Source organism: Odontesthes bonariensis, chromosome 2 (assembly GCF_027942865.1).
Source record: "Odontesthes bonariensis isolate fOdoBon6 chromosome 2, fOdoBon6.hap1, whole genome shotgun sequence".
NCBI classification, from domain to species: domain Eukaryota; kingdom Metazoa; phylum Chordata; class Actinopteri; order Atheriniformes; family Atherinopsidae; genus Odontesthes; species Odontesthes bonariensis.
Window position 1 is genome coordinate 17,104,251 of NC_134507.1, and position 17,762 is coordinate 17,122,012.

Here is a 17,762-nt window from a genome sequence, read left to right on the forward strand (position 1 = left end):
TGTATACAGGGAAATCCATTATGCCGCTGACCTGTGTACACATACAGAGTGTAGTGTCATTTGCTGTTATACATGTGTAAATCCTTCACTTTCTGTCAGAAACGAGGCTTTGACAACAAAAACTCACCTCAACATAAGGGTCACAGGGAAACCGAATCCCACACAAACTAAGCATAGTTTTACCTGAGAGAGCATGGCCTGCCACTGATAGCCACAAACATGACAATAGCTCAGTGATGGTGCAAAGACTGCCTCAAAGCTACGCTGTGTAGGGTGAACAATGCACACTCACACTGAATAACCTCGCACGCACTACGCGCCCACCGCGGAGCTCAACATTGTCTGTTCTAAAGTTCACAATGAAGCGCTGTGGTCTGCAGCCTTTATTTTCTCTCCGTCTCTTTTTGAACGTGTTGCCATTTAGCTGGACGATGTGGCCTATCATCATCTCGACAATGACAGTAGGTGGAAACGCTAGCTTTCATTACACAAAGTATAAATAGTGTAATCTATCAGCCCTGCCAATCAGGATGATTGATTATGGGCTGTCAGAGAGGAGAGTGACACATTAGAAAAGTTTGGTTAACAATGCCTGTAGCTGGTGCGGTGCTGCTGCCACACAGCCTAGTGATTAATGTGTTGTCAGTCTGTAATCCCACACCCACGCTTAATGAGGCAAGAATTTATCATCTTGGCAGAGTGGCAGATGTCAGGGGGAAAGGAATCCAAGTGGCTAAAAACAATATACTTTTTCTAGCCTGTTCTTGACATGTCTGACAAGCTTTAAAAACCACAAAGGCGGCCTGTGTACACACAAACTTCAGTGACGGGACTTTCAGCTCTGACTCCGTCATCTATATCGTGAGAGTTGCCGCTGCTGTAAGAAGACTCCATCAACAGCGATAACTGGTATAATGGATTAAACCTCAACACATCTGACACCTTGGGGAAGCAAAAAGTCCAATTCATCAAGTTTGTGCACATCAAAAACAAATATTTACAGTTTCCAACAAATGAACAAAAACTTTCCCTTTGGTCCCTTTATGGATTATATCCACTTCATCTTTCATGATTTCAGGCCGTTGAGTTGATCAACTTTCTAAATAGCTTATCAACATCTGCATACGATAACAACACATTTACTTGAATTATCTGATTAAAGTCTGCATGCAATTTAGAGCAAAGCTGCCTTCAAAGTCAACTACAAAGTACTGACATAGTGATTAATGTCTACAATCAACATCAACTAAAGACAGAAAAATAAGTTATCTCTTTGAGAGATCTAAAGTTACCACAGTTCTGTGGAAACACCCGCTGGAGTAGATGGTGAGAAAGAAAGATGAATCTTTTTCTGAGCATGGAAAACACTAAGCCAGCTGTCTCTCATTAGACGAGCAGCATCTTCCTGTCACCAAGAGACTAACAGAGAGGATTAGCCCTGATTGGACTGATAGGCTGACGTACTGGGACACTGCGCTACTGTATGCAAAAGCTGAAAGAATAATTTGATAAGGGGAATCACTGAAGAGATGCCTTACAGCCAATTATATTTTACTGATAGAGCATGTGCAAGATTTATATAGTGGCTCGCAATGAATGAGGATTCAGTTTTTGGAGCAAAATTACTGTAGTAATTTTGCTCCAAAAACTGAATCCTCTGTAGATCCAGGTTCTTCCTAAAAAGTTTGATAGGTCAGTTTGCCTTAAAAGCATTGGCTTGTCAATACAAGGAAGTCAATATTATCAGAGTTATATCACAAGGTACATGGTCGAGCTCATGAATTGTCAGGGTTCAGGAAATCTGTAGATCAAAATGGGAGATGGAGACGTTTCATTATTGCTGGCCAGTCTTGGCCTGTTTTTGACAGGCCTCAAACTCCACAGCTAAACACAAGAGACAGTGAGACAACAAATACTTCACCGCAGAGGCGTTCCCTCTATGCACTGCATGCCAGCACAAGGAGAGGAAAATCAGTTAATGTATCAAGGTCACTTCAGTACCTCATAAAAGCCTTCACAGAAACACATGTTTGTTTTTATGTGTTGTCTTTTATCCAAAAATGAATAATACATCCATCAACTTCCCTTAAGAGAGCGACACAAGACTCAGGTCACACACCACGTGTCTCAAAGCTTTTGAAAGAGCCAATAAATCAATATCCACACTCTTGCTTACAATTAATTGCGCTTTAAAGTTTTACAGAGTGTTTATGGTATGGAAGGACTGGGTGATTTATGCGGGCAGCTTGAGTAACTCCCTCTAATTGCTGTTGTTTTCCCAGTTTCTAACCCCTGCATGAACTCCAAGCAGAAACTGCCAGAATGCTCAGAACTGAGCTTGTTACGCTGTTTCAAACTCTGGACTCTTAACAGCTGAAAATCAGTTAATAGAGAAATACTCACAAAGGGGCGTACACACCTCACTCAAGATACTGGCAGTCATATACACTTGTCTAAGAGATTGAAAATGGCTCTCCCTGGAAATGCCTGACTTAAACACTTGAGTTTCGTCCATCACACAAACTAAACACGTCCAAAGACTTATAAACATCTGTTTGAACATTTTGGATATGTTATCATTAAAAGAAAACAGAAAACAGAACATCTTTGCAAGTGATGCAATGAACAGAAAAGAGTTTCTACATGAAATGAAGGAAATCATAATTTTAAGCAAGCAAACCTGTCAGCGAGTTTATTTGTCTAAACGCAGAGCAGGCAGGCACTTAAGGTGGTTATATTTTAATCACATCTCTGCACTGCTGTCTGTATTAAACCTACGGTTTTTATACAGACGTGTCGTGAGAGAGAGGAAAAAAGATCAGAGCTCTGTATGCATAAGAGCTGATACAAATATAGAATCTCGCAAAGACTAAGAAGTGGTAATAAACTTCCTTTCACGGCAGTGTGTTGGGTAATATTCACTTCCCATGTTGACTACCATATTGTTAGAGTTTTCTCTGAGGAAACATTTGTTCAGTAAAATGATTCACCAAACTCACAGAAGGCAGATTCACAATGAGCTATACTGCATGTTGTTTGTTATGTTTGAGAGCTTCAGGGAACTCATGACTCTCAAGCAAAAAGATGAGCATGGCAACATACTATACAGTAAACATTTGAGGCGGAAAAAACAATAAAACAAACAACCAAAATAGAAAAATGCCTGAACTTCATCCAAAACTGTGTTGCAAAAAAGCCACAATCATGTGTCGCCATAATGCACAGTCACGGTTCTGAAGCCATGCAGTCCATCTTGGATTTGGACTACTCCCAACAGTTAAAACTAAAAACGAACCGCTGTCTTCTGCGGAGTGAAGCAGGTTAGTGTCTGGGAAAGAAAAAACACAACTGAAAAGATCCACTTGAGGACTTTCCTGGCTCTGTCACTGTCAATTGCCTTGAAGGGCCGTTACTCTGTGTGTAAGCATTCATGGGACCCAGAAGCTGGCTCAAGCCACCCTGCAATGCAATCTGCTTTACATTATATGAGGGAAAAAAAAAGAGCAACTTGTGTTCATGCTAGAAAATCAAGTCAAATACTTCATCCAGGCAAAATCTAAGTGACATCCGAGGAACATTTATATCCGCTGACGTAGCTACCAAGCTGCGCTTAGTAAGGGGGAGTTTCTCCATTCACTGGGAAACACTCTTAAACATGTGGCAAGGAATAAATATTATTCAACTTGTTAAATTTGCAAAGCACTTTTTTATTTTCATTTTTTGCAATGCTGAAAATCTGAAAAGAGAATGTGCTGTCACAGTGTTTTGATAGACATGGCTAGTTTAACTCAAGGGTTTGGCGGCATAATGTGGGCTTCATGGCAAAGAAGAGAGAGGTGGAGTAACTGGGCCAAAAAAGTACCACATGTATTTTCCAAAAGCAGCTCAGCACAGTCCAAGTGGCTCTACGTGGTTTAACGCCATTTCATTCCATGACCTCTAAGTCCTCAAAGAGAATTATCACATTATAGCATTCCAACACGCCCAAATTTCCCAAAATACAGCTCGAAGGCTTTTCCACTCCGACTCTGCTTAGTGTTGTGGTTTTGGGAAAGCGCTTCAGTCGTCACTGCTGTGTTTTTCTGTTTACTCCAGGTATTTATACATTATTTTTTATATCCCTCCATGTGTCCATTTTGCCATGGTTTTTGTCCAACTGCTTTTCATTTATACGGAGAAATACAGCATAACGAAAAGGAAACAGAAAAACCCTCAATCACTACCTCAAGCAGACACTGAAACATTCAAGGCGACTCGTTGTCACCCACTTTGGGAGTAATGTTCAAGTTATTATATATAAAAAGCTGCAAAATCCTTCACAGTAAGTACATGTGGTTATTTAATTTGACCACAATTCTTTGTGTATTCCTTTGTCTGTGTATTTATGTTTGCAATGAAGGTTTAACTCTGGGTCACTAAGTTATGTATCTATCTTATGGCAACAACCTTTTTTTTTTCCCCCCTTCTCTTAATTCTTCCCTTCTCATAAATAGGATTTTGTACGACTCTCCCTTTGGAGAGACTGGCCATTGACTGTCTGGTTGTGATTTAGGGAACATGGAAAACATTGGGAATGTATGAAAAGTTATGATGTTCAGATTGTGCTAAAGACCATAACTGCTTTATCGGAGCCATGTGGCGTCGCTCAGTGCCATGCCACAATGGCATGATTAAAAAGGAGTTTAAAGTGTGGTCACACTCAATCCCAATATGACTCAAGAGAGGTCTTGAAAGTTCGGTGTTGTCTTTATTCCAATACATACATCATGCAGTAAGAATGCCAAAGAATGGGCTCTTTCCTCGGTGTAAAGAGTGGACGTGTATCGATGTAAATAGACTAGTTTCAGTTTATCTGTTTTTTACAGGAAGAAAACAAGTTTCTCCCTAAGTTGCATTAAAAAAAACAACCAAAAAAAAATAAAAATGATTTTTTCATGTCTAATTATTTCTCTCATCCTGTATTTATTTAATCCAATACTTGTACTAATTGAGACTTGAATGGTAGTGCAAGAGACAGCAAGACGGCTAATTACCGTCCTTTGTAATGAATCTAATGGCAGACAGTGTACGGTGAGCAGCACCCTGCTGTATGAGACATAAAAGCAAACACAAATATCTAATTATGCCATCATCTCTCCACACTCTCCTGTTCCCGTTGCCAATGTTTTGCTAATTGGTGGCCTGCACTATTGGTCAGCTAACAATCACTCTGATGATGTGGACAATTAGAGCCAGCAGATACTCATGGCTCATCAAGTCAGTGATAGTTGACACATCACGTTTCATCCGACTCAAAATAAACTTCATGGAAATACTGCAGTCATCTCCCAGAGTCCAGACGTGATACGTCCAAAAAAATCCTCTACATTTAGTCAAACACTGCTAATAAGGAACTGGAAGTACAAAAACGAAGGAATATGTTCAGGAGCAAGTGCAATGTAAGGCAGACACATTTTTATCAAAGCTGTAACCTTTTACATAGCATAGGGAATAAATAATCATATACAGCAGGTTCAAAGACACAACGACATGAAAACATACACATCATGTCAGCTAGAATCTGTGATTATCTCTCCTTTCATCAAAGCCTTTGGCGACAAAGGCAAACATTTCTTTTTCACTGACAAGCTATGTAAATACAATCTTAAAAGTGACTTTACCCTGCCAGAAAGCATTGTAGAGGTCCTTATTTTCTTTTTATATAAAGTGGATGAACAGTGTTTTCACTCCACTTTTCTGCATCTACCAAAAACGGCAGACTGAGGTTAAATTACTTCAGTGTTTTGCCAGTTGCATCAAGGATCAAGAACAAAGCAAAGCATGGAGTGACACTTAAAGAGGACACAATCCTAACTGATTGTCTGAAACAATGAATGTTTTGTTTTCCTCGTGCACTTTTAAACCCAACATCGCCTCACATGCTTCTGATTTGTCATTGGATGCCTCCAGTCGTGCTACTCTGGATCCATTTTTACCTCTCAGGCTCACTGTGAGAGCCCCGGAGACCTTGAAACGACAAAGCTAAGCTGACCAAAAACAGTAAATATTTCATGACCTTACAATTACTTGAAATCAAATATGAGCAAAAGACCTTCATTTATATTGCATTAAAAGGGGGGCAGAATAAGGATTATTAAAAAAGAAAAGGGGGTGAAGTAGTTATATCCACAATACTCCCAAACCCTAATTAGTCTACACTGTCCGAAAAGATGGGAACCAATAAAAGCATGGGCTAGAGATAATTAAGCAATTGTGTGCGTCATGTACATAAGCTGTCATTTCAATCGCCAGCCACGTCACACTTGGTAACAAAAGTGTGACAGAACAGCCGCCCGTCGTCTTTGATCTGGGCTCATGCAAACAGAATCAGGTCAAGCCGTGGTCACACTCACACACACGTGCATACACACACGTGCATACACACACAAGCACACACACACACACACACACACACACACACACACACACACACACACACACACTTAGAGCTGTAGCAAAGGCAGAGTTTTTCAAAGGGCCACAGTAGCAGGACCTCTGTAAAGGGACGCTAACAGTCAAGCATGCACAGGAAGAAAGGAAGGATAAAGGAGTTGAATAGAAATGGGAGGAAAGAGATAAATGTGGCAAAGCCACTCAATACTTTAGAAAGACTATTTAAAACAGTTTAAAAAAAAATAATAAAGAAAATAAAGAAAAAAAAGCTTGACTTACAGCTTCCGACTTGGGTTTGACCACTTTCATGAATGCTCCTCTTGCCCGTGCCTCCATTAGTTCTTTCTTGGTTACTTTCCTGGTGTCCAGAAACTTCAGTTGGGGCAACTTGTATAGAACGAAGTATCTGTGAGAATCAAATCAAATCAAATTTATTTATATAGCACATTTCATGTACAAACAGTTCAAAGAAAAGAAAAAAAATAAAAATCAGCTGCCTTAAAAGGCCTCAGTGGTTCTGGACTGAGAGTAAAAAAAACAGAGAATCTAAGGAAGTGTGTAAACCGTGATCTACTATACAAACTGACACAAATTCTTACATGTAAATGTACGCATCAGGTAAACTTGCAAAGGAGCCATGTTTACTACCATTTAATGGTGATGCAAATCTATGGGTGATGTTTCTTTTGTATTTAATCACCTTCAAAGTCAAAAAGAAAAAGTATTCCATATAAATAGCACATGAGATTCAAACTGTCTGCCAGACCTGTCATTCTGGCAGCATCACAGATATGTCTTTCAGCTTTCAGACATACATTGTCTTTCATTGTGAGGGAGAGAAACGTCAAAAGATAATGGCTGGAATACATAGATGACAACGGATCCTTTCACTGGCAGGCAGGGTTAGAGGAACCAGTATGTCAAGGCTGAGCTGGTAGCCAAAAAGGACACGCATGTGGCACCCTAAGTGGAGGGTGAGAAAGGATGAGGGATATGGGCACAGACAAGACCTGTGCGCAAAGAGCTGTGACAAATTGATGATGGCGATGGCGATGAGGGGAGATGGCAAAGTCTGTGTCATGTTTTCAACATTTGAGGATAATAAGGGGGCGGTGTAGGGATCAGATTCAGGCTGACATGGAACAGAAAATATCTTCATGCAAATTAACAGAGAAGGAAAATAAAAAGCTTCCAATATAAGTAAACACAAACATAAAATAAAATATATGCTTTTTTGACTAAGAGAGATGGAAATCTCCATATATCACATGGCTTTCAATGGCTTCCTGTGGAAACATTATGACACAATAAAACGACCTGCTCCTAACCTCTTAATAAGAACCCCATTTTCTGACGAATACACCAGCACTCAGACCCGAGAGGCCCTATTCCCTTCCTGTGTCTCTCACCATGTAAAAGGACTTTGTTCAGGACATTTCCATGATGAAATGTGAAGATGCCCTTGGGAGACAAGACGAGAGGTTATTCTCCATAGGTAACCTACCATTACAGGGTCAGAGCAGATGACAAGGCTCTGTCAGCTAGTGGAGATATTAATGATTCAACCCCAACTACAGAGGGAGGATAAGAAAGGAGACACAGGGGGTAGGGGTGTGGTGATGCTATGGGTCAACTGAGAGAAAGACTACATGTACCTTATTTAACGGTAACAAATATTACTTCGAAGCAGTTATTTTAGAGTAAAATTAATCCAGATTATCTGAATTAAAAAAAACGAATAAACACATATTTCATAACACAGACCACATCACTTTGAAAACTTCCACCACTTTTATCTTAAAATGACTTTTAATAACTTTTTGAATTTCTTCTGACAAGGGACAGCAGATCTTACTAACACGAAGCAGGAGATTTATACCCTGATCAGAGAAAGATAATGTTTGACTGATTGTTAACTATAGTTATTTGACTGATTGTAAAGAAAACAGTATTTCGCTTTTCCTTGTAATTTGTCCAAACTTTTCTGGTCTCTCTCAATAGACACCTCCCTAAGAAATTACATTTACAAAAAAAAAAAAAAAAGAAAAAAAAAAAAAAGAAATTACATTTACATATGAATTATTATCTAAGAAGTTACTAACAAACTATAGGACTTATTTTCTAAAAGAAGTGTTACCAGGCAAGCATCATACTTATAATAACTGAATGGATGGTGACAAGGTGAAATTCTCAAAAAAATTACAAAAAAGAAGACATTGTGGGTAATTATCTTGCAGCTGCACTTATGACATGTAGAAAAGAGAAAGCAAAAAGCACAGCTGGTGTTCGGGGCACCACAGATTCCTCTTTGATCTGACACAACAGCAGATCATACAAACTGATAAACTCTCCACAGGGTGAGAGGTTAAAAGGTCACATAAAACTCCATTGATCTCTATACATAACAGATGCAGAGAGAGAGAAGAAAATGGGTTGAGTTACATCCGTTTTTAAGGTTGCAGATTTTTAAGGTCTCCCAAATTGAGAGTTTACGCTGCATACCCAGTAATCATTGTAAACATATCATTCTACAGGGTAGAACACTCCTGTTTTTGTCGTACTGCAAATGGCCACTAAGCTTATGCAAAGATGTCTTAGAACAGGGCAACGTTTAACCTCCCTGCACACCACACAATGCTGTGTGAATGAATGCTATATTTCTATGTCACTGCACTAATTGGAGCACCGAAGCAGCGCACCAGGGTATTTCACTTGTGAGACCAAGAGCTCCTGAGGCACTGGGCTGGGTATTTATTGCCCAAGGCCAGTGCTGTCACGACCTGCATACAGCCTAACCTTGTCAGACACAAAATCTGCATCACGCTCAAATTGATGTTTTACTATGTGACACATTATGAATATTACATTACAGGACCGTAGACGTTGTCAGTCAAAACAGAAAAGCTTTCCTCACCAGTAAGATAAGCATGCGAGAAGAGGGGAAAGGGGGAGAAGGAGAGGGATGTGAGGGCGGGGAAAGAGAAAGGGAGACAAAAAGAGAGAAGAAAGATTATTCAAGAAAGGCATGGGTGGTAAATGATTAATAAGAAACACAGAGTCAGAAACAAGCACTTAGGGCTAAAACAGACAAAAGAGAGTATGCTTTTCGCCTTTTATTGCATTTCATGTAAAGGACCCTGACAAATGGTGGTCATATTGCATGGCTTGAGGCCTAGCTTGATGTTTAATGCATCATCTGCTCTGGTAAGGCAGGGTAGTAAACACTCATTTGTGGTGCTGACTAGTCACACATGAAATCCATTTTGCAAACTGGAGTGTAGAAGGGCCAGTTGACAAAGCTTTTAGAGTGATGGGGTTGAATCCGCAGTCTGGTTATGAAATGTAGAGGCTAGCGGTTGGGGAAAAAAAGTACCATCTCCAAATTCATTACTTATGGAAAACCATCACTAAATAGCTCTGTATCAAAGCTGGCTGACTAAAAATATGAACACAAAGAACATTATCTGCAGTATCTTTCCATTTATCCACCCGTCCACTCATTTATGTGGTCAAATTCTTCATTCATGTGTGACATCATGACAGTTTGTTCATGTAGTTACAGACCTGTATCTCTGGTAGTCGTCCTCATCCTTATCCGGGCTTACCAGCTGGTTGGGGCAAGCCTCGTTTCCCAGCAGGCTTAGGTACTTGAGTGATGGGGTCACATCAGCCAAGTGTTCCAGCAGGGCCTCGATATCAGTTAGGTGTCAAAGGGCGGATGTCAAGGACCTAGTGCTGTTAATTACATTAGCATTTACTACCCACACTGCCCCTCCCAGGAACTGTCTGCACTAAAACACGTCACTGTCAAATTTACCGAGGTGCTCAAAGAGGCTAGTCAGTGGCTTTGTGAGACTGGGCAGACAGAGGGGCAATTTAAGGTGCAGGCTTTGGCATATAGCGCTGACACAATTTGGCTCCTGCTCTCACTCTTTCTCTCCATCTCTTTCATTTCCTAGGTGGCCGGGTGCAGAACAGTGACAAAATGATGGATGCCCTGTGGTTCAAACAGTCCGTGCTTCTCAGAGCTGTGCTGTGGAAAACTTTTGCAAAAACGTGGAAAAAACAAACAGCCCCTAAGCAGGCACATTCATCACTAATACATTCACTTGGAAAATTGAGCCCCAAAGTGTCAAAATACAACTGCACTAATGCGGCGCTCGAGCTTTAAAATGGCACTGTGCCACGACAGGATGTACATAATTGGCCTATTAGCATGTGCCGACCACTTCACAACCAAACTCAGCACACAGTCCCAGATGCACACTTCAAGGAGTCCCAGTTTTAATGTTGACTCTAGAAGTGTGTGTGTGTGTGTGTGTGTGTGTGTGTAAATGTGAGGGGAGAGTAAGCATCGTTACCCAGCAGGATCTGCATAACCAAAGGAAAACAGGACACATTGCCGAACCTGCTCTGAGGCTTAGAGAGGAAGTTCACACTTCTCTGACTGATCATAAACAGCCTTGCAATGTGTCTTAAATGTGTGCCTTAAATTTACAGTGACAGTGTAGAGCTCTGGTTTTTGCATGTTCCAAACGCCTGGCCAGCAGAACACACAGGGCCGTTATAATCAGAGAGACGAAATATGAGCATGCACCGGTATATGTAGGAACAAATTAAAATGGGATCTTTTTCACAATGTAATGTTTCTGATACTAATGCAAAAATTCAGATATTTTTTTTTTAAATATCTTGAAATATAAAGCCGACTTGACCAAACAGAAAATACTTTATATAACTTCTCATTCTTGGGATATGACTTTAATCTAATACTTTGTATTGTCTTAAAGACATCTGCTATGTTGACTGATGATTCCACTAGAGGTCCCTGTGGTTCAAAAACTAGTCATGTGTAGAACTGTGCGATGGCCAAATTCCTCAACTCTTTTGCAACACAAAATACTTCCTGCAAAGCCATGGCATTACAAAGTGGCTCTTTGAGACAAGAGAGGGTTCTACTTCCATAAAAATGAAGTAAAATAAACAGTTGACCCTAAAACTGATGCCTGTGATTCATATTTGAGTAGCACACAACTTCAAAATGCAAAATAAGAAAAGCAATAAGGGATTTTCTTCAAAGGATATTTGGTTCTTATTAAGTGTCAGGGTGTGGAGGTTGGGTAACCTTGGCAACTGAAGGTCATTTCCAAGCAGATTGTTGTCGACGACCAGCTCTTCCAGCTCAGTGAACATTTTGAGGCCTGCCAGTGACCTGTAATGATAAGGAAACAGGGAAACTGTAATGACTCCAAATCTGGTCAACTGTTGTGCAGAAATAAATATTTCAGTCTGTCTTTCATACACCAGGAGAGTATGGGTCTGGGCCTGTCAGGAAAGTGAATGACAAGAATTAGTGGTACTGAGCTCCCCTGGCATGGTGAGGCATCCTTCAGCGGCTGGCAGGATGAGGGATGGGGGTCACTTGTGAGTAGCCAGGATCCAAAACAAAAGGCTTCAGAAATGCGGTGAGCAGGATGAATTTGTCAATGTCTTGTGCCTTGAGGCGCCCAGTTTCGCCTGACCCTAACCCTTCATTCCCAAGACAAATCACTCTGTCACAGTTCACCTTCACTCCCCAGACACAAATTTAACTTGTCATCCATCATTTTCACAGGAACCGGAATACACTCGCAATCACAGACGGAATGGAGGGGAAACTTTTTTGCTACTGTTTCATGATAGGAGTTGGTGTTAGGATTTTTTTAAATTTCTTTTATTAAAAAGCGTATTGCCTCTCCATTTCATTTCATGACACATTGCAGAGGGGTGAGGGGTCATCTCGATTCTTTTCCTCCCCGTCTCTCTCACACATATACACATTAACACAGGCATAAAAATGACAGAGGGTGGTTTTAGAAGTTATGTTAGGGCCCTGCAAAGTTCAAGTCGTAGAAGCTTCCAAAAGCATGTGTTGTCTAATCCTTCACACTGTCAACATGCCATGTTAAAGTGTCCTGGGAGACTTCATTGGCATTTAAATCTGACACAACACAAACAATGTACTTCGCAAACCCTTCTGTGAGTTATCAAAACAGCTATTTTATAATTTTATTTGGTATTTTTAATTAAAAAAGTATCGAACCATACTATTTTTTTATTCAAAACAAAATCTTTGAAACTCTACATTCTAGTAAAAGTAAACAGAGAGATGACATAATTGTCTTGTACACAGATTCCAGTGAACACTGTTACTTTGCTATCGTACAAACTCAGGTGTTAGAGATGTCATAACAGCTACAGCATGGACCTTTTCTCATCCCTGGATCTGCATTAACGTCAGTGACTCATAGTACTCACTAACTTAGATATATATCTGCATTCAAGAAGGGACCATTTATAACACACAGCAACAATAGTGGAAAGATACTGGCAAATATGAGGATTTGAAAATAAGAGGCTGAGCACTTGAATACAACATAAAGCAGGAAAATGTAAGATAGTATCATTATGTCGACTTGTCCACTAAAGTAGTCATTGAAAACCAATATGTCATCTTACCCAAATTTTTGTTGGCCTGTTTGGCTACTTTTTCCGTGCAACAAATTGCCCTAAACTCCATCTAGACACAGTAGTCACTGATCAGAAAAATTCATTGACAGACCGAGCGGAAAAACTGCCAGAAACTTTGATCAACAAAGGAAAACGCTGTAGCTATCTTCTCGGGTGGAAAACGACATTTCAGCAAATTCATTGTTGACTTGCACGCAAGGCAGACTGAGCAGACATCAACATTTTGAAAACACACACACTTGATACCCACAACAACATCTGACAGAACCTAGCCATCATACTGGCAAAGCTGCGAGCTAACAACCTCTCATCAGGTCAGCTTAACGCACCAGCAAGATGGATGAAAACATTTCAGTTAACCTGTTTTTACCTCATGATATTTCTAATTTATAAAAGCATGAGGTGCCTTTTAACCTAGAGCATAATTAACTCCAGAGGATATAAGTACATTTTGGTTAATATACTGAATAGGACTATGTTAAGAAACATGTTGTAAACATGTAAAAATAACCTTTGTTTTGCTGGACTTTGTCCAAATTACAACTTCAGCTCGAAGAATACATAAGAACTAGCTGTTGGCACTGAAACATAAAAACAGGAAACACAATTTATACATTTCTTTCTCGCAGTTAGAGGGAATTCAGAACAACATGAAATTAATCTGGAAGTATAATCTTTGTTAATGTGTTGTTTGGCACAATCTTCTACCACCTTGGATAAACATTATTTAATTTACTGTGAACAAAGGCTGCTAACAAACTATTGCCACCTGTGCATGTGTGTTTGTGTGTGTGTGTGTGTGTGTGTGTGTGTGTGTGTGTGTGTGTGTGTGTGTGTGTGTGTATGATGGGCTGCAGTCCTATGGGTTATGTTATTAGCTGCTCGGTTAAAGGGAGCTGCATGGCACAGGAGGGAGCCTTATTAATTGTTGTTTTCATGTCACCACCACTGCGTGCACTGGCTGATTTAATCAGTTAAATTCACAGCCAGGGGAGAGCCACAAAGTCCCACCCAGCATTAGCTACAGTGCAGGGATTGAACTTCTAATACTCGCCAGCTTTCTGTGTTCTCTCTGTAGACTTCCATAGCTGGTTTCATTACTTTTTATAAGCTTTCTTGTTTTAATGTGCAGCTTGGAGAACTAACAAAGTTTAAGCACTGCAGTAAAAGTACTTTCCCCCCATTTAAGAAATGAGTGGCTGTGCTTTAAACAAAACTAATGAGAATAACTGACAATATGCTACTGAGATTTGGTAAATGGCAAAGCACACAAACGCATAAAAATAATGCTGTAAATTCACAAAATGTATTTTTCTTTTAATGTAATTCTACTCTAATTCCACTCCTCAAGAAACTGCCACAATGATAGTGAGAATGAAAAGATTCTGCATTGTATTCCACCAAATCTCATATATCTGCTAACATGATTACCAGAGATCACACCCTTTCATTGTTTAGGTTCATAAAGAGAAAAGTAAGTAAAATCTTAGTGTTTTTTTTTTTTTTTTTAAATAAACTATGAATAACAATTTAATCACAGCGAAGTGCGGTCACTCAGTACAGATTCTCTAAAATAAGATTTCTACGTGTGATCAAATGGTATTTTATTAAACCACTCCCAGGCAAAAGAAAGAAAAAGACAAAGAGTCAGTCTTTTTAACGAGGTGATGAATCCTCTCCTTGTTAAGATAATTATGATCAGCCTCATTGTCAGAACTAATACTTCACATGGCTGTCTTTACGCTTTGACTGCCACTTAGCCTGTGTAAGCTCACCATTATACATCACACAGCACCGTGTGCATCAATGTATGTGCTTTCAAGCTTGCATAAATAGTGCGTGTATGTGTTGAAACCACTGTCATCTGCAAATATCCAGTCTACTGTGCACAGAGAACAGATATATTCAGTTTTAGCTGGAGCAGAAACTCGGCACAAGAAGCAGGGGAGGATGTGAGAAACCAGACAAGGACATCGGAGAGGAGACGCTGACCCAGAGAGCAGCCCTGCCAGATCAATACACTAATACTGATGCAGACATAGTGATTGATAAACCATTGCTGACAACAGAGGGAAGAAAACTCTCGACCATTATTGGCTGAAATGTCAGTCACTCCTGCCAATGGTGTGTACCAGTGTCATGTTGGATATCCTCAGGCAAAACATGGAAAATGAAGCACAGCATTCTTTGCTCTTTTACATGAGTTACGCAGTCTCCCATCTCATGTCTGATACTTTTGGAACGGTTGCCTAAATAGATTCTTGTTATTTATCCTCCGTAAACGCTGAAGCTATTTACTCAAATGTTTAGTTTGTTTAAGTTATATATTATCGAGCTATCATATAAAAGCCTGCTCTGTTAATGTGATGGATGGATGGATGGATAGATAGATAGACCCCCTCAATGGACACAGGTTGGAGCTGTGGTTTCTTCCTTCTGAAGTCCACTACCATCTCCTTTGTCTTGGAGGTGTTCATAGGCGGTTGGACCTGCACCACCCCACAAAGTCCTCAACCAGGCTCCTGTACTCCCCCTCCCGTCCATCCTTGAGTACTCACAGCCACAGCCCATGGTTTAGCAGCTGATGTCCTCATAGAAAAGTTGCATCAGTACAGAAAACCAGTGCGGTATTATTCTATTCCAAAGAAGGGGCCATAGCTGTAGAGTGATGTTCTGTTCAGTAGGCAGTAGATAAACATTTGATGAATTGACCAATACTGGGCCTGGATGGCCTTCATATGTGCATAATGGACTATTCAGAGCACACTATAGATTGCCTGCCAGGATATGGTAGTGTAATAAATGGTAAAAAGGAACTGGACCTGAAAAACCTGATGTGTGGACTGGCTTTAATAAACTTAATAAAATAGGTGAATGGATGAAAGGCTGACTTCAGAAAAAGATGACACTGGAGAACCATTCAAGTTTAAATAGTCCAAAAAATATTCTGATGGTTCTTGCCACTCTGTAAACTGCAATATATATATATATGTTGGTCTTATTACGCAATACTTAATATTTGCACAATATTACATATATTCCTGAATTATTTTTTTTTTACATCAATCACAGTGACTTTCCACTGAGATGATGACATATTGACATACATAGTTTAGCACAGTTCAATTTTATCACTCTACCCCACTATAAATACGCAGATTCCGAAGTAAACATCCAAAAATAAAGCATCAAAACACTATCAGAATTAGCCAATGATAAAACACATGATCTGCAAAGCAAATTGATGCCCTGCAACCCCTCTAACATCCCCCTTACCACCTCCACACAGAGCTGCTCAGGTCTGTTCCAGGACTCTTCCCCCCAGCTACAGTTTAAGGCCTTTGCGTGTCTCCTACATGCATTTCTGATGGCGGTGGTGAATTAGACTGTCATTATCTGTCTTCATCTCCCTCGCAGCTCTCCCTTTCTCCCCGTCTTTTTTTTTTTTTGCTTACATGTAGACCGTCACTTCTCAGTGTGGCAGTCCCTCTCACTGCATTGCCAGGCCTCAGGTGGCAGTCATTTAAAGATCACACATCCAGGACTCACAGAGCCTTCTATGAATGCATGTCAATTTACACATGGAAAGGGGATTACATGTCTCCTCCCAGGCAGCTGCAAATTACTATTAATGGCAATGGAAATCATTAGAACATTCAGTGCCGCTGGCATATCTATTCTTTCTGTGAGTTCAGTTTAATCTGTTTTGAATATTGCTCTATGCTTGCTACCGATACGCGTTAAGGCATCATAGCTACAAAGCTGCCAGTTTGCAGTGGCATGTCATTTATTTTTATTTTTTTTACAAAGAATTACATCACTTGCAAAGCAAAAATATGTTTTAGAGCACACGTGCTTGGCAAGGAAGAAGAAATCTGTGAAATAAAATTAGGAAAGTTCTTTGTGATGAAGAATTAAACCCCACTGCTTATTACTGCACACTATATGAAATAGTGTGAGAAGTGCAGATTCAGTTACTGAAAATATCTACACTGTGGAGTGTCAGACAAAAATGTAAAGCTAGTTTCTGTGTGAATGATTATACCTTCATGAATCCTGCAGTGTCTGAGTTATAGACTACCCCTGTGGATGTTCCTGCTGAGTGTGTGAGGTTAATATTCTCTCTCTCAATGTCATTAGCGCTGGCAGAGGGGCTGAGAGCACTGTGAATCAGACAGGGACGGATCCTATCAATTCATACACACCACCCCCCCTCACACACACACACACCCTCACGCATAAGCACAGCCAGGGCCTGACAAAATCAAAGCCACTGTACCGAGGTCAGCGTTACCTGCCCTCATGCTTCCCTTTGCACCTCAAATCCCTGTTTGATTAATGACCCTGGACCAACCCTGACCAAGGGATAAGGACTTGACAGACATTCCTGTCAGCTCCAACCTCATAAGCCTTGCTTGACCCCAGTTTTTCCTGGGATGAAGTCTAAGCACTAACAATGACCTAACCGAGAGGTAGAAAAGAGTTTCTTGTTCCCCAGCAAAGAAAGAAATAGAGAGATCACCGCAGAGCGGTTGATGTCGATTTTAAAGTTTAAGCAGGTTTTGTTACGTGGCCAGAGAGAATGACAGCTGCTTCCCATGCATCTCCCTGAACTGCACATTCTGATATGCATCATGACTGCAGAATATATCATCACAGCTTCCACAATACTTCCCTGCTCACGGTGCCTGGACTGCGCTCACAGTGCAGCCATGTGTCTTGTGAATGTTTGTATTGAATGATTAGTTGTCTGTCCACATGACAAACATCCTCCTCTCTCAGTCAACGGCAGCTGAAAATCAATTCACTGATGGCATCTC

At 40.4% G+C, this 17,762-nt stretch overlaps 1 protein-coding gene across 1 annotated transcript in view; it reads right to left on the bottom strand.

The window, feature by feature from the left end:
• Positions 1–17,762, bottom strand: part of lrmda (leucine rich melanocyte differentiation associated) — a 223,957-nt gene that overhangs the window by 63,000 nt on the left and 143,195 nt on the right. The window contains exons 3-5 of the mRNA XM_075484471.1: positions 11,518–11,644; positions 9,997–10,136; positions 6,712–6,838 (exon numbers count right to left, since the gene is read on the bottom strand). Of these exons, the coding sequence (XP_075340586.1) occupies positions 6,712–6,838; positions 9,997–10,136; positions 11,518–11,644 (394 nt within the window). The remainder of the gene's footprint in view (positions 1–6,711; positions 6,839–9,996; positions 10,137–11,517; positions 11,645–17,762) is intronic.